Raw genomic sequence first — 20,040 nt, forward strand, 5'->3', positions numbered from 1 at the left:
CTAGCGCTACCCGACCATGCGGCGTTACCACGACCTACGTAACTTAACTGCTGGCAGCATTTGCGGAATACACCCATAGTCCGCAGGCTAAGTATACGTCCTTAACCGCCTTTTTCACTAACGTTTAGAATAATGATTGAGACAATCAATGATTGTATCATGAGTTTTTGTATAAAGTTCAATTTATACAAATAAGTTGGTAAATATAGGCACACATGATTAATATTTAAACATTTTAAGCTGTATAAATTTATAACATAGATTCCAAATATGCATTATTACCGCTGGAATATGCTAACAAAACCAAATATCCGTCTTTCTCACCCAGCAAAATAATAGGTATCTGTATAATCCTGTATCAATTTATTGCACACATGCGAAATGTTCAATGACAGTAAACAATGACATAATTTCAAACTTTACTTTTAACTCTTCATTTCACACGTAATTTTACAATGCAATTGATAAATTATTATTCATACAAAAGTATTAATATTCTTTTAGGAGGTCGATTTTCAGGCAAAAGATTATTTGTAAACTTGCCGTAAACAGCACAGCCAATGTCAACTTTTTATTTTCTATCTACACAACTAGTTGCGGCTGGTTTTAGCGTTTCAGATTTCTAAACTAAAAAGTGGCCCTAAAATTCTGAAGGAAAGCTTTAGATATTTTAGGCCCTAGAGCCATGTTGTCAATTATAAACCAGCCGCAACTAATTTCATATATACAAAATAAAAAGTTAACGTTGTTTGCACTGTTTGCGTCAAGTTTACAATTCATCTATTACCCAAAAGTGTAAATATAAGGGAGATCGATATTGGTGTAAAACATACACTGCAAACTTGCCGCAAGTAGCACAAACATCGTTAATTATTTATTTTGTATCTATTTCAAGAGTTGCGGCTGGTTTATAAGTGATTAAACGGCTCCAGGGCTAAGCTGCCTAAAGCTCTCCATCAGAATTTCAGAAGCAATTTTTGGCCAAAAAAATCACTACCGCTAGATGGCGCTGATCCAAATGATTATTACTACTTGTAGTAGAGCCATTTGATCAATTATAAACCAGCCGCAACTGATTTTGTAAATACAAAATAAAAAGTTAACATTGTTCGTGCTGTTTGCGGCAAGTTTGCAATGTATCTTTCACCCGAAAGTATAAATATATAGGAAGTCAATATTCGTATAAAAGGTGCTTTGCAAACTTGCCGCAAACAGCACAAACAATGTTAACTTTTCATTTTGTATTTACAAAATCAGTTGCGGCTGGTTTATAATTGATCAAATGGCTCTACTACAAGTAGTAATAATCATTTGGATCAGCGCCATCTAGCGGTAGTGATTTTTTTGGCCAAAAATTGCTTCTGAAATTCTGAAAGAGAGCTTTAGGCAGCTTAGCCCTAGAGCCATTTAATTACTTATAAACCAGCCGCAACTAAATTCGTAAATATAAAATAAAAAGTTAACGTTGTTTGTGCTGTTTGCGGCAAGTTTACAATTCATCTATTACCCGAAAGTGTAAATATAAGGGAGGTCGATATTGGTGTAAAACATACACTGCAAACTTGCCGCAAGTAGCACAAACAATGTTAACTTTTCATTTTGTATTTACGAAATCAGTTGCGGCTGGTTTATAAGTGACTAAATGGCTCTAGGGCTAAGCTGCCTAAAGCTCTCCTTCAGAATTTCAGAAGCAATTTTTGGCCAAAAAAATCACTACCGCTAGATGGCGCTGATCCAAATGATTATTACTACTTGTAGTAGAGCCATTTGATCAATTATAAACCAGCCGCAACTAATTTCGTAGATACAAAATAAATAGTTAAAGATAATTGTGCTACTTGCGACAAGTTTGCAGTGTATGTTTTATACGAATATCAACCTCATATATATTTATACTTTTGGGTAATAAATAAATTGTAAACTTGCCGCAAACAGCACAAACAACGTTAACTTTTTATTTTATATTTACGAATTTAGTTGCGGCTGGTTTATAAGTAATTAAATGGCTCTAGGGCTAAGCTGCCTAAAGCTCTCTTTCAGAATTTCAGAAGCAATTTTTGGCCAAAAAAATCACTACCGCTAGATGGCGCTGATCCAAATGATTATTACTACTTGTAGTAGAGCCATTTGATCAATTATAAACCAGCCGCAACTGATTTTGTAAATACAAAATGAAAAGTTAACATTGTTTGTGCTGTTTGCGGCAAGTTTGCAAAGCACCTTTTATACGAATATTGACTTCCTATATATTTATACTTTCGGGTGAAAGATACATTGCAAACTTGCCGCAAACAGCACGAACAATGTTAACTTTTTATTTTGTATTTACAAAATCAGTTGCGGCTGGTTTATAATTGATCAAATGGCTCTACTACAAGTAGTAATAATCATTTGGATCAGCGCCATCTAGCGGTAGTGATTTTTTTGGCCAAAAATTGCTTCTGAAATTCTGATGGAGAGCTTTAGGCAGCTTAGCCCTGGAGCCGTTTAATCACTTATAAACCAGCCGCAACTCTTGAAATAGATACAAAATAAATAATTAACGATGTTTGTGCTACTTGCGGCAAGTTTGCAGTGTATGTTTTACACCAATATCGATCTCCCTTATATTTACACTTTTGGGTAATAGATGAATTGTAAACTTGACGCAAACAGTGCAAACAACGTTAACTTTTTATTTTGTATATATGAAATTAGTTGCGGCTGGTTTATAATTGACAACATGGCTCTAGGGCCTAAAATATCTAAAGCTTTCCTTCAGAATTTTAGGGCCACTTTTTAGTTTAGAAATCTGAAACGCTAAAACCAGCCGCAACTAGTTGTGTAGATAGAAAATAAAAAGTTGACATTGGCTGTGCTGTTTACGGCAAGTTTACAAATAATCTTTTGCCTGAAAATCGACCTCCTAAAAGAATATTAATACTTTTGTATGAATAATAATTTATCAATTGCATTGTAAAATTACGTGTGAAATGAAGAGTTAAAAGTAAAGTTTGAAATTATGTCATTGTTTACTGTCATTGAACATTTCGCATGTGTGCAATAAATTGATACAGGATTATACAGATACCTATTATTTTGCTGGGTGAGAAAGACGGATATTTGGTTTTGTTAGCATATTCCAGCGGTAATAATGCATATTTGGAATCTATGTTATAAATTTATACAGCTTAAAATGTTTAAATATTAATCATGTGTGCCTATATTTACCAACTTATTTGTATAAATTGAACTTTATACAAAAACTCATGATACAATCATTGATTGTCTCAATCATTATTCTAAACGTTAGTGAAAAAGGCGGTTAAGGACGTATACTTAGCCTGCGGACTATGGGTGTATTCCGCAAATGCTGCCAGCAGTTAAGTTACGTAGGTCGTGGTAACGCCGCATGGTCGGGTAGCGCTAGCGTCAACCTGTACTAACTGTCGGTGGGTTCCGCGCATGTCAACAAACTCCGAAATATCAGATGGCATGGGAGCGAAAACAGTAAAAAATATCAAAGTTTGTTGACATGCGGAACCCACCGACAGTTAGTACAGGTTGACGCTAGCGCTACCCGACCATGCGGCGTTACCACGACCTACGTAACTTAACTGCTGGCAGCATTTGCGGAATACACCCATAGTATACTTGCTCTTTTTCGTGACATTTTCCGACATTCTATCGTCTGCTTTGCTTTGTTTACAATCAGAAAATGTCACGAAAAAGAGTTATGGTAGACCGACGTCGTCTGCTTTACTGCTGGTGAGATTGCGGATCACATCACCAGTAAATCGACAGTAGCGCCCCCAACCACGCAACGTTGTCACGTCGTACATATGTAACTGCTGGCGGCGATTGCGGATTACACCCATCCTTTGTTTAGCCCCGAAACCTATATCATCGACAAATACTTCATGTCACGCCGTCACGTCCGTAAGAACTCGTAACGTAGAAAAAATTAACATTGAAAAATAAAATATTTTCAATAATAATTGTCGCGACGCTTACACTTTTATTTTTGCAAATAATTGGTATAGGGATAACAAAAGTATCAAGTAAGGTACTAGGGGAATCCACCACCCCGACCCTAGTCCACAAAATATTTTACATTTGCAATAAAAAAAATATTGAGCAGAGTGGGGAATCCTGCACTCTCTGCTCTGATGCTCCGATCACTCGGTTCCCAAACGAACCCTAAGTGTTGTATATGCAAGGCATAATATGTATAGTATATACGTATACGACCCATGTATACCTATGTAGCATCTCTGCGCCAACATTTTTATAACATCGTCATCCTTCGTCTAGATCTAGAACTCAAACACCAGCTGCAGTGCTGCACGATAAGGTATGTGTATTTGAGAAAGAGAACGCGAGTTGAGTTGTGTGCGCGACTGCGACGCCGTTTTCGAGAATTCGAGAGACAGGTATTTACTTACTTCTAAACAAAGAACAAAACGTTACATGCTCCGATTTACTTGAACAATAACAATACGTTTGTACAGAGAAAAGTGTACAGGAACACCACGAGCATCAGTACGGTCGAGACCATATCGTCATCATCATCAGAGGAAAAAACAGATAGAGAGTAGGGGGAGAGGAAGACAACACGTGCTGCCTGGAGGCAAGGATGGACGCCGTCAATCGCGATGTCATCCTCGCGGACTTTCAGGTGAGCTTCATGTCCATCCGCGCATTGTGCTCTTGATAACCGGTGCTTGTGCTTTCCTGTAAAGCTCCGTAGGATGAGGTTAGTAAACCGATGGGTCTTTCATGTATTTATTGTTGCGGGAATGACATTGACGAGTGCAGATGTAAGCTTGAAGGTTTTTCGAGGAACAATTTTAAACTCTCGTGGAATATATGACAATTGTGTTGAATTGGATTTAAGGTTTGTTGTGGGGATGAATCGTGAAAAAAAAAGCTTTCACTCGAGCGTTAGATAAAATTCCGGGTAGAGGTACATATAAGTATTTGATTTCGTTTAGGGGAATCACTGGCGGAGCATGACTAATTTTCTTTGTTACCGAGATGCAATAGCCACGACGCAAAGCTGCATGTCACTGAGTGTCTCTGCTGTAGCCAAACCGTTGCCCACAGGAAGAAATAAAGCCTAACTTGTTTGTTTTTACTTTTACAGGCTTGCACTGACATCGACGACGTTGGCCTGGCGATTTTGCACCTGGAAACATCGAACTGGGACCTGCTGGTGAGAATCAAACATATTGTTTGGAGTCTTGGATATTTTTCTGTGCAATGGGTTTTATAAACTTTCTTTGTGTATATTTGTCACAGGCGGCAATCAACAATGCCATGCCACAGAATTCACAGCAGTTGCCGTCTGAGATGAACCGGGATGTGGAAATGATCGATGAAACCAAGCCTCGCCAACCAATAGTCTGCAGTCCCTCCGAAGACATTGTTGAAGTCATGCCTGGGACAAGTAGTAACAACTCGAGGATGAACACCAGGGTTCAGGCAAACTTGGCGCGCACAAAAACGCTTCCAAAGCAACTCATGTTTACTGTACACTACCAGTCCTCCGTTTATCCCGTCGACATAAAAGATACTTGCACACTAGGTCTGTATTTACAGAATTTGGTTATTACTTGGTTTCGAAGAAATAAAGTTGCTGATCATTGTTTTTGGTTATTTCACAGGGGACTTAAAAATACTAATATACAGTCTCACAAAAGTCGCACCGTGTCAGCAACAATTGCACGGATGGAAAAAAGAGCCTAAAGACGATGATACTGTTTTAAAGTCCCTCGACTTGCCGCGTGAGAATGACTTGTACATGTCGTCTGTGTCGGAAATAGGAGACACGGCTTCGCCAGCGTAAGTTTAACATCTGTATGCATTTAACTAGTCTTACGAAAGTAAACAAAAATTTTTTTTTTCTTGCAGAGTTAAGCTGTCAGACCGCGCAGCCAGTACGTTTCGACTAAAAATAAAGGATGAAGTTAAATGTACAACTTATGACCTAAATTTCCCTGGCACAACGACGATTCAAGATTTGAAGAGCAACATATACACGCTCAACGAGGTACCAGTTAGGTATCAAGTGTGGAAAGGATGGCCGCCGCAAGTTAAAAACGACGCGGTGACATTGGCGGGCAGCGGTATACCTATTTCGGGTAGCACACTCTTTGTTTCTAAATTATCATCTACAAAGGAGACGAAAAAGGTAGTATTTGATTTTGAAAAGCAATTTTTCACAAATAATCGTTTGCTCGTTGAATTATAGGAACTGGTTAATCTCATCGACACAGACAGCTCTCCTGAGGAAGACAACGATGATTTTGAAGATGTGCCAGAATCGTTCCAAATGGACGATGATATTTTTATCGATCAAGTTCAAACTTCGAAAATTCAACACTTAAGTAATACTTGGAAACTGCTAAAATTATGTATCACTGACAAAGGCATCCCTAATCAATGATTGAAAATTTTTTTCTAGTTCCCGATCACGTTGATGACGAAGTTGTTGGTACGTTACATTTCTTGGAAGAGTACAAAAAGCGATATGGACCAAATCACCCTAACTTTTTTACCGGCACCCTTGAAGACGCGATGGCAGAATCTTGCTCCAAGCCGCCGAGAGATGTAAAAACAATGTCTGGTATTTGATATTAATTGCTATTTCATTATTATTAATCCCAAGTTTTGTTGTGACGCAGAGAAAGTTATTAGCAGTATACTTACATCACGACAACAGTATCTTGGCGAACGTCTTTTGTACACAATTATTAGGCTTTGAAACAGTTTTGCAACTTCTGTCGGCTAATTTTGTAGTTTGGGGATGGGATTGCACTTACGAATCCAATAAACAAAGGTCAGTCGAAAAAATTATGGTTGTTTTTTAACGTTTTAAAGAAACTATTTATTTACTAAAACTTTGATTAATTTAGATTCTTGACTTCGATTCAACAATTGTTAGGATTAGGCGTACACACGACTGTCAGGGGTATCGATGTTGATACTATGCCTGTGATGATTATAATTATGCGATCTAGATCCAACACAGATGTTTTCACCATTGTGCATGGAAATGTCGGAGTTAACGAACTACTTACTAACCTTATAGAAGCTGTAGATGTGTTCCAGGTATTTATCAAATCTGATTACCAGAGAAAACAGTTTGTTCATTTTACTGATGTGAAAGTTTATGTATTTTAGGAACAAAGACAAAATGACGTTGAATTTGAAGACGAGCGGCAAGCTAGAGAAAGAGTCAAAGAAGAGCAAGACCAAGCCTACTATGAAAGTTTAGCTGCTGACAGGTGAGTATTGAATAAAATTTATTAGCTGATAGTAGTATTGAAACATATCAATGTTACAGAGCCAAGGAGAAACGCAAGCAACTGCAAGAGAAAATTGAGAAGGAAAAGAAAGAACGAGCAGAAAACGAGAGACTTGCTGATCAAGCCAAGAAAGAGGCTCGCAGGTTGGCTGTAGAATCGTGTTTAACAGATGAACCGTCGGAAGACGCGCCAGGTGTTTTAAAGATAAAGATACGCCTTCCGTCTGGCAAGTTTTTGGAGCGAAGGTTTACCAAGAACGCTAAGCTCCAGACAGTTTTGAATTTTTTGATTGTTAAGAACTATCCCACGGAAGACTACAAGTTGATCAGCTGGCCCAGAAGGGATGTAAGTAAAGAGTTTATGTATTCTTTACTCAAACTTTATCCTACCTTACATGTTTATATTTTTAACTTATTATTACGTCTTTGTTTCAGCTCACAAGTATAGACACGAATCAGACGCTAAATGAATTGAATTTCTCCCCACAAGAGACCTTAATCTTGGAGGAGCGATAAATACCCGGAGTTTAAACTTGAATTAAATTCGAAATTTAACAGAACTGAGCATTGTTCGTGTACCGAGTATTTATTAAACAATTTTCTTAGTTGGATAAAAGTAAAAAATTTTTTGTCTGTTTACTAAACAACTACGTTTGTATGCAGTGCTCTTTTTATACATACAGTAATACCAAGTGGTGAACGTAGTTCTTTTATAAAGATAAATTTCGCGAATAATGATTTTCATGCTTGGAAAATTGTACAATTCAAATTAACAAAATGAATAAATTAGATTGTAAAGATCGTTAAATATTTTTTGTTGCTTCTCCAACCCTTAAAAAAAAAAAAAAAAACATTTAAGGCCAAGTCTTCGGTAAAAATATTCACAAAAATGAATTGATTTCCGTACAAGTTTATTTTTTGTATCATATGTACAAAAATACAGTGTTACTTGATAATTGAAATAGTCATATATCCTTAAATAAATACGTTTTGATGACGATACCAAATATTATTACACCAAATAACGTGGCATAATGTCTTAAATAATCAAGTAACGTATCATCAAACAAAAATAAGTTTTCTACGCAATTATTTCATCGTTGTTTGTACAATTTTTTTTTTCTTTCGTAAATTATTCTACCTAAATGAGTAGAAAAATGCTCAACTTTACCAATTGTTCACTCATAAATAAAGCGAAGCGGCAAAAATAATGTCTCTCTTGATTAATTTAATCGCTTCACAGAATTTGTTCTCTAGATCAGTGTTACCTATACTCTTGGCTGCTTGTGAAAGTTGACGCAAAACTTCCTCCAACCGTCGCATGCATCTGATGATTGAACCTGAAACAAATTGAAACGTTTGAATTATCGATCCGAGACAAAAAAAAAAAAAAAAACGATCCAGTGTTAAATAAAAATCACCTTCGTAAATATCAGTCATCTGACTGATCTGCAAAAACGTTGCACCTTTGCACCAGGCATACACAACATCCATTAAAAACGGCTTGAATCTCTCAATGTACGCATCTTCATCAATGTCGATATTCGATTCTGCTGAAATTTTAGCGATCCTTCTGGCAATGTCGTGCATCTGCCTCAAAGGTTCACTAAGTTCTTCTACGCTCTTGGGCATTTCAGTGGATTTTTCGTCGCACACGAAACAACTAATCAAGGACGTCATCTGTGGTACAGTCATCGAATTGAACAGTCCATTGAAAATCATTTCTGTGAGTAGCAACTCGTCAGCTCCGTTAAGTTCGCAAGCCACGCGGCCCTTGATTTCTATGACGTCTGATGCCGTACAGTAGACTAAGCGACGCAGTACTCGTTTTCGGTGCCTCAGTTCATCCATCTGTAGTATCGATTTCGCTCGTTTTAACTCTGTCTTAGCGGCATCTAGTTTTTTACCGATTTCTTCTTTTAGCATATATTTTTTATACAGCTCATTCGCATTGGGTTCCTTTCAGATAAAATACAAAATTGAATCAAGACATGAAATTTATAGAGTAATAAAAATCAAAGTACCTGGTGAACCGGATATCCTTTTAACTTTTTCTCCAAGGCCTTGATTTTTTTAACGATTTCTTTGAACTCCGTTTCTTTTATACGCATGTCCTTGATGGGGTCCAACAAAGGTATACCTTGAGGAAATCTATTCTTCAACTGTTGTACTAATCTGTACAAGTCTTTCCTACATTTTGGTTCTCGCCGTATGTCGGATGGGAACTTCATCCTTACTTCACTTATTTTGGCTACATTTGTAAGTAATACGGAAACTACCTCCACTTTTCCTTCCTCATCTTCTGGGCAGGGAACGGGAGACTCTTTTATGCAGTCTTTAGAAATATTGAGTAAAACATCTAAGGTAATTTTTGATTGCTCTATTTCTTTAGATTCTTTCGGTTTTTTCTTTTTAAATTTTATCAGCACGCCCCAACCAAACGAGCCTTTATCATTTTGTATCTAAAAAATTAAAAGTACGTGTCAAGTGAGGTTTCGTGAGATATATATCAAAACTTAAAAGAAAAATGTTTTTCACCTGTATTAATCGGCCCGGCACGCAAAATGGACTCAAATACTTTGGTTTAGTCAAAAACGATCTGAAATCTGCATTGAGAAATTCCAGCTGTTCTTTTATCTTATGATACTCCTCTAAATTTCGATACTGCAATTGATCGATCTCAATTTCCTCGTACTTTTCTTGCAAATTCTTTACCCCTACAATACATTGTTACATTAAATTTATTGTTTCAGTATACCATGTTATCTTGAAAAAAATAATACTCACTGTCAAATATATCCGGAATCGAGGCTTCATTTTGAAATTGATAAAAACTTTTCTCAAGCATGAATTCAGGATTAATATCCTCGACTCTCAAGAGATTCAAAACCATGTTGTAAGTCAAGTGGAAAGCTGAATTCATTGGATCTGCTTTGCCCTGAACAATCTCCTTGCAAACAGTAGGGCTGACTTGCTCGTCAATCATCAGGATAACGATTCCCTTTTTATCCAAACCTCTTCGGCCTGCTCTCCCTGACATTTGGATGTATTCTCCCGATGTGATCATCCTAAAGTCCTTGCCATCGAATTTTTTTGGCGCCGCAAACACGACTGTCCTGGCAGGCATGTTCAGTCCCATAGCAAAGGTCTCGGTGGCAAACAACGCCTTGATGAGACCTTCACCAAACAAAATCTCAACAGTTTCCTTTATAATTGGCAATAAGCCACCATGATGTACACCAATACCACGTCTCAACAGTGGTAAGATTTGTTGAATTTGTGGTATTTTTCGATCGTCCTCGCTCAGGACTTCGATAGCGTTCTTGAAAATTTCGTCCACTAGTTTTTTTTCTTCGGTAGTGTTTAGATCGAGCTTGGCGAGCTGTAACGCATAGGCTTCGCAATCCCTCTTTGAGAAACTAAAAATAATTACAGGGGCGAAATTGTGCTCCATGATCATTTTGACAATTTTAAAAATACTAGACTGTCCAAAGTTCTTCTTTTGTGAGCCACTTCTGCGATTCTTTGAAATATCATTTTTTTCTACAGAACCACCTTGCAAGCAATTTATAGCCTTGTTAAAGTTATCTTCTTTGAACTGACCGCTTTCATCAACCACCTGTAAAACATGATTCTTTAATTTCTCAGTTGTACATAATGATATTCATGGTTAACACAAATATTACTTACCAAATGAATCCCATCTCCTCCGGCAGGGAAGATGTAGTGCTGTAGAGGTGTAGGTCTGTAGTCTGTGTAGACAACATGACACGGCTGGTGATGCAAGTGAACTATCCATTCTGCGAATTGCCGAGCATTGGGGATAGTAGCGGAAAGGAATACATAGTGAACGTTGTCCGGCAAAAGAATTAACGTCTCTTCCCACACTACTCCTCTTTCCTTATCCCTCATGTAGTGAATCTCATCAAATATCACCCAACCTACTTCTCTCATTACCTAAAAAATTGCAGTAGGAAAAATTTTTAATAGAGTTTTCCATGAACAGTTACCGATGATGCCTGGAAATAAAATTCATTTACCTCTGAGCCTCTGTAGAGCATATTTCTCAAAATTTCCGTCGTCATGATTAAAATGCTGGCTGTGGGATTGATTGTGATGTCACCAGTCATCAGACCAACATCTTTGAACTCTTCACTGAACTCTCTGAATTTTTGATTGCTCAGTGCTTTTATTGGGGTTGTATAAATGACTCTTTGCTTAGCTCTCAGCGAACAGGCAATGGCATACCTGAAAAGATACGTACAAGTGAAAAATAATATTTATAAGACGAGTGGTATTGTGAGATTGGGAAAAATGCACACTATTGAAACATACTCGGCAACAACAGTTTTTCCCGCAGACGTGTGGGCTGATACCAAAACAGACTGGTTATTTTCAATGCACAAAATAGCTTCCTTTTGAAAAGAATCAAGAGTAAATTTATACTCTTTAGCCGGAGCTTTGGAAACATTTTCTAATGGAATGTACTCCTTCTCCGCTGGCACTGCCACTTCGTGAGTGCAAGATTCCAATGTATCTATTTTATGAATCCTTATTCTGGCAACGATACTTTCTAAGCTGTTGGAAAGAAAATTCAAAAATATACCATATTCCATATTTTAAAACGACGTATGCACAGAAACCACTTACTTGATGTCATCCACGGAAACATCAGTTTTTAACTTTTTAAACAATGAGTTACTATTAACATCGTCACCTTGGCGCTTCGCACCAGTTATTGCTCTGAAAAATAAAAATTTTTCTAATTAACGAAAAGCACGTACGTATAACGTGACAGCTGCATGATTATCATAAGAGCAACACCACGTGTTTTAACCATTTCACAACCCTTTGATCACGAAAACGAGAACTAATTTACCTTGAAGCCGCTTGATCGTTGCACTCGTCAAACGCGTCAAACAAATCGTCAAAGTCTTCCATCGTTTCAGCAATACTTAATCTGAAAAAATTTGTTATCAATCACACAAATTATAGTTACGGTGCGTTCAGATGCAACATCAATGGCAATCTGCATTCCATTTGAATGCACAACTGCGAGCTATATAGCACTGCGAGAGAGCGGAGTCAGCGGAGAGAGATGACGGATCATTCGCCCTCTCTCTCGCACTCGCGCATTCAAACGGATTACAAAAAAGTATTGACGCCTCACATGAACAGGTCTAACTGTTCAATGGCTTTCGGCAGCAATGGCAATACTTTTTCCCCCTCTTGTTTTGGAAGTATTAGTATCGCTTTTATTGCATGCATTGCACACTCCTACTGACGTTGCGTCCGAACGCACCCTAAGTATCTACGTGAAGTTATGTGTAGTAATTATACTTAGTAATCAGTGTAATCACAATACTAAGTAGTGCCATTTGGTCAATTTCGTTAAACCCTATAAGAAGAATATTTATACTTTTGGGGGTCAATTTTTGGGGAAAAAATTGATTGTAAAATTGCCGCAAAAGGCACAAATGACATTAACTTTTTATTTTGTGTTAATAGAATTAGTTGCGGCTGGTTTATAGTTAATAAAGTGGCTTTACTATGAGTAGTAATAATTATTTGGATCAGCGCCATCTAGCGGTCTTCATTTTTCGGCCAAAAGTGGCTCCTAAACTTTTGAACTTGAGCTTTAGCGCGTAGAGCTATTTAACCAATTATAAACCAGCCGCAACTCATGATGAAGCTATAAAATAAAAAAATAACGATACATGTGTTTTTGGCGGCAAGTTAACAATTGATCTTTTACTCGAAAATTCATCTTTAAAAGTATAAATACATGGAAGGTCTAATTTTGGTAGAAAATAGATTGTTAACTTGCCGCCAAAAACACATATATCGTTATTTTTTCATTTTATAGCTTCATCATGAGTTGCGGCTGGTTTATAATTGGTTAAATAGCTCTACGCGCTAAAGCTCAAGTTCAAAAGTTTAGGAGCCACTTTTGGCCAAAAAATAAAGACCGCTAGACGGCGCTGATCCAAATAATTATTACTACTCATAGTAAAGCCACTTTATTAACTATAAACCAGCCGCAACTAATTCTATTAACACAAAATAAAAAGTTAATGTCATTTGTGCCTTTTGCGGCAATTTTACAATCAATTTTTTCCCCAAAAATTGACCCCCAAAAGTATAAATATTCTTCTTATTGGCGTCGAACCTACCGTGTGTGACGTCATCAGTAATGACGTCACTACCGACTCGTTGTAGGGAAAATACGTTAGCAGCATAGGGGCGGAGTAAGGTTTTATTTATTTTCTCGACAACAAAGGTAAGAATCAATGTGATTTTTATTGTGATTTGTAAAGTGATGAAAATCCCTTAACATAAAATTTTGAAAGTTTAATAATTATAGTGACAAGAGTAATATCTATGTAAAAGTCCCTCATAACCTCTCCCAATATTTGTTTGTATTTCCAGTAACGTGCAAAGTCCATCAATTATCAATGCATCTGCCTATGTCTGCAATTTGTCAATTTGGAAAGTGCACCATTTCCAGTCGGAATTATGTTGAAGGAGAAAAGTTGCTGAACGCTAATCATATTTTTAAGTGCGGGAAAATGTCAGAGATGGGAAATGTCATTCGCATTACAGCTTATTGCCTTCAAACGACTGATATAAATGGAAAACCACATGAAATCAGAGGAGAAATATTGTTAGATGGCAGTATAAAATCTTTTTTGTGTTCCTGCAATTAGGAAATTATTATTCATTGAAATGACAAAAAAAAATTAATTGAATTTTACCTGCAGCAGTATAGCAAAACAGCCAGCACGTATTTGCATTTTTGACTTAATCCAGCCTTGCAGGAACAAAAAAAAGATTTTATACTGCCATCTAACAATATTTCTCCTCTGATTTCATGTGGTTTTCCATTTATATCAGTCGTTTGAAGGCAATAAGCTGTAATGCGAATGACATTTCCCATCTCTGACATTTTCCCGCACTTAAAAATATGATTAGCGTTCAGCAACTTTTCTCCTTCAACATAATTCCGACTGGAAATGGTGCACTTTCCAAATTGACAAATTGCAGACATAGGCAGATGCATTGATAATTGATGGACTTTGCACGTTACTGGAAATACAAACAAATATTGGGAGAGGTTATGAGGGACTTTTACATAGATATTACTCTTGTCACTATAATTATTAAACTTTCAAAATTTTATGTTAAGGGATTTTCATCACTTTACAAATCACAATAAAAATCACATTGATTCTTACCTTTGTTGTCGAGAAAATAAATAAAACCTTACTCCGCCCCTATGCTGCTAACGTATTTTCCCTACAACGAGTCGGTAGTGACGTCATTACTGATGACGTCACACACGGTAGGTTCGACGCCAATAGGGTTTAACGAAATTGACCAAATGGCACTACTTAGTATTGTGATTACTATAATTACTACACATAACTTCACGTATACTTAGGGTGCGTTCAGACGCAACGTCAGTAGGAGTGTGCAATGCATGCAATAAAAGCGATACTAATACTTCCAAAACAAGAGGGGGAAAAAGTATTGCCATTGCTGCTGAAAGCCATTGAACAGTTTGTCCTGTTCATGTGAGGCGTCAATACTTTTTTGTAAACCGTTTGAATGCGTGAGTGCGAGAGAGAGGGCGAATGATCCGTCATCTCTCTCGCATCTGTGCATTTAAATTGATTGCAGATTGCTATTAATGCTCCAAGAACAGAGCACTCTGTGCAATTGCTGTTTGCAGAGGAATAGGGTACTGTCATACTGACAAGAACACGAGATCCCTGCTGTACGTGTCGTACCGAAAGGTGAGGATCGGTAAGCAGTGGCCACAGAGCCCTTTTGCACCTGCCGTGTAAATTTCCGACTGTCGGTACGACAGAGTCTTGTTAATAAAACGGTACCGACAAATTTGTCGATATTAGAGGGATTTGCGATTATCGGTGTGACAGACCCCTGTAATTAATGTTTATATATATATATGTGTGTATATATATATATATATATATATATATATATATATATATATATATATATATATATATATATATATATATATATATTACATACATGCATGATGCATCCGCTGTTCGCTGTAGGCGAGGAATTTTCACTAGCCTATACCTACTCATTGCCACTAAGGAAATTTTTCTTAAAGAAAATATGGTGTTTTTTTTAGTTTGGAATTACTTGCTGATTGTTAGATTAGTGACGCGGCTGATTTTGAACTCTAAAGTATCCTGTTGTCCTTGTTCGTAATCTGAAAAAAAATTGTCCTTTTCGCAGCCGTACCACGCTGTCGTCTGGCGGAGAAATACAACGTGTATATATATATATATATATATATATATATATATATATATATATATATTACGTGCCCGCTGCATACTTCATTTGAAAAAGTAGCGTTTTTGGTTTTTCTTTAAAATTCCTAACCTTATATCCACGTAATTACGTGGATTTGGTGCGAATAGACACAGCGATAAACAATGGCAGACGTTGACGATTTGTTTGGTGCCTTTGAGGAAACGAACGACGAGGAATCCGAGTCCAGGTACGCAATTTTTTTTATTCCCCATCACCAGCTTTCGTTGAAGCGTAATAGCGTTGTCAAGATAACCTTAGATCTGCCGGTTATTGTTTTGAGAGAGGCAATACAACACCTATCGAGTATTCAACTATTTTTCAGGAAATGCACTGGCGTCAAACGCGAATTAGACGACGAAGTGAAGGAAGAGGTCGTCGTGAAGAGACTCAAGATCGATGCTCTCTTGGAAGACATCAAGTAAGTAGTTCTGTGTTTACTGAGCTACAGCTCTGGTGATGCTCATTGTATGTTTTTGCTTGCAGTTTGAATGAAATTGCGTCCAGGATAAACGTACACAGTATTGAGACCATTGAATCTTGCACGCATGAGGTAGCAGTGCCACCGGATCAAGAGTACGTCCCTCTGGAGATAAGCTATAAAAAGCCGGCCAAGGAGTACAAGTTTGTTTTGGATCCTTTTCAAAAGGAAGCCATACTTTGCATAGAAAATAATCAATCCGTGTTGGTGTCTGCTCACACTTCTGCAGGAAAAACTGTTGTGGCAGAGTAAGTCGATTGATGTCACTGTATTGTTTACAGTATCATAAAACTATTTTTATTTTTAATTTGTTATCTTACATGTAAATCTGTTTCAGGTATGCCATTGCATGTTCATTAAGAGATAAACAAAGGGTTATTTACACAACGCCGATAAAAGCTTTGAGTAACCAAAAGTACAGAGAATTTTATGAGGAGTTCAAAGATGTGGGTCTGGTTACTGGTGATGTGACAATCAATCCTACTGCCAGTATTTTAATCATGACTACAGAAATTTTAAGGAATATGCTCTATAGAGGCTCCGAAGTAAAGTTTTTATATTATAATTCATGAATAAATTTCTATGGATAGATTAACATATCTTGGTTTTGTAGGTAATGAGAGAGGTAGGTTGGGTGATATTTGATGAGATTCACTACATGAGGGATAAGGAAAGAGGAGTAGTGTGGGAAGAGACGTTAATTCTCTTGCCGGACAACGTTCACTATGTATTCCTTTCTGCTACTATCCCCAACGCTCGGCAGTTTGCCGAGTGGGTAGCTCATTTGCATCATCAGCCGTGTCATGTTGTCTACACAGACTACAGACCTACACCTCTACAGCACTACATCTTCCCTGCCGGAGGAGATGGGATTCATTTGGTAATTTGAGTCAACAGTAAATTATACTGCAATACTCGTTTAAAGAAGTTTTTGATAAATTTCTTGATGTGTGTAGGTAGTTGACGAGTTTGGCCAATTCAAAGAAGATAACTTTAACAGGGCAATGGCTTGTCTTCAAGGTGACGCTTCGAAGGGTGACACAAGAGGCCGCAAAGGCGGTATGCTCAAGACTAACGCGGGCCAAGCAAACATATTCAAAATCGTTAAAATGATAATGGAAAGGAACTTTGCACCAGTCATAATTTTCAGCTTTTCGAAAAAAGACTGCGAAATTTACGCCATGCAACTTGCCAAACTCGATCTGAATACAGCTGAAGAGAAGAGATTGGTCGACGAAGTTTTTAATAATGCCATGGATGTATTGAACGAAGATGATCGTAAATTACCACAAGTAGAGAACGTGTTGCCATTGTTGAGACGCGGTATTGGGATACATCATGGTGGATTGTTGCCGATTTTAAAGGAAACTGTTGAGATTTTGTTTGGTGAAGGTCTCATCAAGGCGTTGTTTGCCACCGAGACCTTTGCCATGGGACTGAACATGCCTGCCAGAACAGTATTGTTTACCTCGTCAAAAAAATTCGATGGTAAGGACTTTAGGTGGATCACGTCGGGAGAATACATCCAAATGTCAGGGAGAGCAGGCCGAAGAGGTTTGGATGAGAAAGGTATTGTCATTCTGATGATCGACGAGCAAGTTAACCCTGTTACTTGCAAAGAGATCGTTCAGGGCAAAGCAGATCCAATCAACTCAGCTTTCCACTTGACTTACAACATGGTGTTGAATCTCTTAAGAGTTGAAGAAATCAATCCTGAGTACATGCTGGAAAGGAGTTTTTACCAATTCCAAAACCAGGCTACTATTCCGGACCTATTTAACAGTCAGTTTTTTTTTTCCTATTCATCATTTTGTATTGCAGAATGCATTGCTTAAATTTAATGTGTTGTTTTACAGAGGTAAAACAAATACAAAGTGAATACGACGGTATTAAGTTTGATAAATTTCAAGAAATGACGTCGTACCACGATGTGAGAGAACAGCTGGAACGCCTTAGTGTTGAGTTTAGATCGTTCTTGACAAAGCCGGAATATTTACTTCCATTTCTCACACCTGGTAGATTAATAAAAGTTAGTGATTCTTTATTATCAAAATTGTGGTATTTTGCACACTAGGATGATTAAAATAATGTACGTTCAATGTTTACAGATAAAGAACGAGAAGGATACGTTTGACTGGGGTATAGTGGTTAATTTTAAGAAAAAAAATCCGAAAAATCCCGAAAAAGAGACTGCAACGATCGTCGTAGATGTCCTGCTCCACGTCTCCAAAGAATCGACGGAAAATGCGCCGATTCCGTGTCCAGAGGGCCAAGATGGTGAAGTAGAAGTAGTTCCTGTACTGTACACGCTAATATCCCAAATCAGTGCCATCAGGATTAAGTACCCATTAGATTTGAGACCACCAGACAACAGAAAAAATGTGTACAAAATAATACAAGAAGTGAAAAAAAGATTCCCAGAGGGTCCACCCCTACTAAATCCCATCACAGATATGAAAATTGACGATCCCGAGTTTAAAGATATAATCAAGAGAATAGAGACTTTGGAACAAAGGCTGTTTGAGCATCCAATGCACAAGGTACATTTCTTTGTGATATTTTACGATGCTTTATTTTATGCGCTGAAAGGTGAAAATAACAACTTTTTAAAAATTGTTTTAAGGACCCTGATCTGAATAGTTTGTACGAACAATTTTTGGTCAAGGAAGAGGTTTGCAAAAAACTAGTAAATGCCAAAGCAGATCTAAAACGCGCGAAATCCGTACTTCAAATGGACGAGTTGAAGTGCCGAAAGAGAGTGTTACGTCGATTAGTCTACTGTACTCCTGCAGATGTCATTGAGTTGAAAGGACGAGTGGCTTGTGAGCTGCATGGCGCAGATGAACTTTTGATGACTGAAATGATCTTCAACGGTCTGTTTAACTCATTGACGGTTCCACAGATGACGGCGTTGATTAGTTGTTTCGTGTGCGACGATAAATCCAGTGAAATGCCCAAGAGCATAGAAGAGTTGAGTGGACCGTTGAGGCAGATGCAAGAGATCGCAAAAAAAATTGCGAAAATATCAACTGAGTCCAATCTTGAATTGAACGAAGAACAATACGTTGAGAAATTTAAGCCGTTTTTAATGGATGTTGTGTATGCCTGGTGCAAAGGTGCAACATTTTTGCAGGTTTGCAAAATGACAGACATCTTTGAAGGTAGTAAAACTTTTTTCGCACCCAAGAACGCTTTATTTGTCTTGTGTTTTTGTTTTTTTATTTCATACCCAATATCGTTTCAGGTTCAATCATCAGATGCATGCGTCGATTGGAGGAAGTACTTCGACAGCTATTACAAGCAGCTAAAAATATCGGCAACACTGATTTAGAAAACAAATTTAGCGAAGCCATCAAGCTGCTGAAGAGGGATATTGTGTTCGCAGCTTCGTTGTACTTGTAATTAAGAAATTTTATAAATATGTACATTTTTTCAAAGTATTTTTGATAAACACGCGTATATCATTAAATAACGAAAATTTCATCAACTCATTTCAAAGTGAGTTGATAATTAAGTTTTAAATATCAAATTTTTTTTCTCGCCTCTTATTGCGTCAAGACATTGATGTTTTTAAATCACCCCTTGCGTGAATTGTACTACTATGAGTTTTTTTTACCGTTTATATCGATTTGTTGTCCAATTGACTGTGCAAAACCAATTGTATAAAACCATTGTTGTTTATCAAATAAATGATCGTTAGATTAAACTTGTTGTGACTGTGAATTTCCGACCGTGAACACACACTACGCAAAAGTGTAGCAAATTGAAACTAGCCATTACCAAATGAGATGTATGTGCAGTAAAAAGTTTCCAACTCGACACGTGTCATTTAACTTTTAAGTACAAACTACGTACTTCTGCACAAAGTTACTTTTCCATAGCAGCGACCCCCATCTATTTAAAACAATTGCATGCTACA

General features: G+C 37.4%; 3 protein-coding genes across 4 annotated transcripts; 2 read left to right on the forward strand and 1 right to left on the reverse strand.

Moving 5' to 3' along the window:
• The first annotated feature begins 4,103 nt into the window (after positions 1-4,103).
• casp (Fas associated factor casp) lies at positions 4,104-8,061 on the forward strand. Of its 2 annotated transcripts, XM_014352498.2 has the most exons (13): positions 4,104-4,412; positions 4,491-4,657; positions 5,126-5,194; positions 5,281-5,566; positions 5,646-5,823; positions 5,893-6,172; positions 6,233-6,368; positions 6,446-6,591; positions 6,666-6,820; positions 6,897-7,092; positions 7,165-7,268; positions 7,328-7,634; positions 7,724-8,061. In XM_014352498.2, the coding sequence occupies exons 2-13, from the start codon at positions 4,616-4,618 to the stop codon at positions 7,802-7,804; spliced, it is 1,980 nt and encodes a 659-aa protein (XP_014207984.2). In that variant the 5' UTR covers positions 4,104-4,412; positions 4,491-4,615; the 3' UTR covers positions 7,805-8,061. The 2 variants fall into 2 exon arrangements, with proteins under 2 accessions (XP_014207984.2, XP_089444608.1); XM_089588482.1 differs by lacking the exons at positions 4,104-4,412; positions 4,491-4,657 and adding an exon at positions 4,668-4,735 and having other exon boundaries at positions 7,724-8,060.
• A 121-nt stretch (positions 8,062-8,182) lies between these two features.
• On the reverse strand, positions 8,183-12,358 carry LOC106639059 (exosome RNA helicase MTR4). Its single transcript, XM_014352497.2, has 10 exons — positions 12,168-12,358; positions 11,939-12,031; positions 11,624-11,866; positions 11,329-11,536; positions 10,979-11,245; positions 10,076-10,907; positions 9,827-10,005; positions 9,313-9,750; positions 8,710-9,247; positions 8,183-8,628 (listed from the first exon to the last, which is right to left on the reverse strand). Exons 1-10 carry the CDS (start codon positions 12,227-12,229, stop codon positions 8,471-8,473), a joined length of 3,018 nt encoding a protein of 1,005 aa, XP_014207983.2. The 5' UTR covers positions 12,230-12,358; the 3' UTR covers positions 8,183-8,470.
• Positions 12,359-15,688: 3,330 nt separating this feature from the next.
• LOC106639055 (exosome RNA helicase Mtr4) lies at positions 15,689-19,770 on the forward strand. Its single transcript, XM_014352489.3, has 10 exons — positions 15,689-15,830; positions 15,966-16,061; positions 16,127-16,369; positions 16,459-16,666; positions 16,735-17,001; positions 17,078-17,903; positions 17,978-18,150; positions 18,230-18,661; positions 18,745-19,282; positions 19,366-19,770. Exons 1-10 carry the CDS (start codon positions 15,766-15,768, stop codon positions 19,521-19,523), a joined length of 3,006 nt encoding a protein of 1,001 aa, XP_014207975.2. The 5' UTR covers positions 15,689-15,765; the 3' UTR covers positions 19,524-19,770.
• Positions 19,771-20,040: the final 270 nt, after the last annotated feature.

Source organism: Copidosoma floridanum, unplaced genomic scaffold (genome assembly GCF_036245765.1).
Source record: "Copidosoma floridanum isolate Cflo_tuat_1 unplaced genomic scaffold, Cflo_Japanese_pri ptg000007l, whole genome shotgun sequence".
NCBI lineage: Eukaryota > Metazoa > Arthropoda > Insecta > Hymenoptera > Encyrtidae > Copidosoma > Copidosoma floridanum.

Coding starts and splice junctions, on each gene's coding strand:
- casp (XM_014352498.2), top strand. CDS start 4,616: ATGGACGCCGTCAATCGCGATGTCATCCTCGCGGACTTTCAG. Junction 4,658..5,125: donor TCATCCTCGCGGACTTTCAG/GTGAGCTTCATG, acceptor TTACTTTTACAG/GCTTGCACTGACATCGACGA. Junction 6,821..6,896: donor TACGAATCCAATAAACAAAG/GTCAGTCGAAAA, acceptor TGATTAATTTAG/ATTCTTGACTTCGATTCAAC.
- LOC106639055 (XM_014352489.3), top strand. CDS start 15,766: ATGGCAGACGTTGACGATTTGTTTGGTGCCTTTGAGGAAACGAACGAC. Junction 15,831..15,965: donor GACGAGGAATCCGAGTCCAG/GTACGCAATTTT, acceptor ACTATTTTTCAG/GAAATGCACTGGCGTCAAAC. Junction 16,667..16,734: donor TGCTCTATAGAGGCTCCGAA/GTAAAGTTTTTA, acceptor TTGGTTTTGTAG/GTAATGAGAGAGGTAGGTTG.
- LOC106639059 (XM_014352497.2), bottom strand. CDS start 12,229: ATGGAAGACTTTGACGATTTGTTTGACGCGTTTGACGAGTGCAACGAT. Junction 11,867..11,938: donor GTTTCCGTGGATGACATCAA/GTAAGTGGTTTC, acceptor TCTTTCCAACAG/CTTAGAAAGTATCGTTGCCA. Junction 9,751..9,826: donor TGCCGGGCCGATTAATACAG/GTGAAAAACATT, acceptor TTAATTTTTTAG/ATACAAAATGATAAAGGCTC.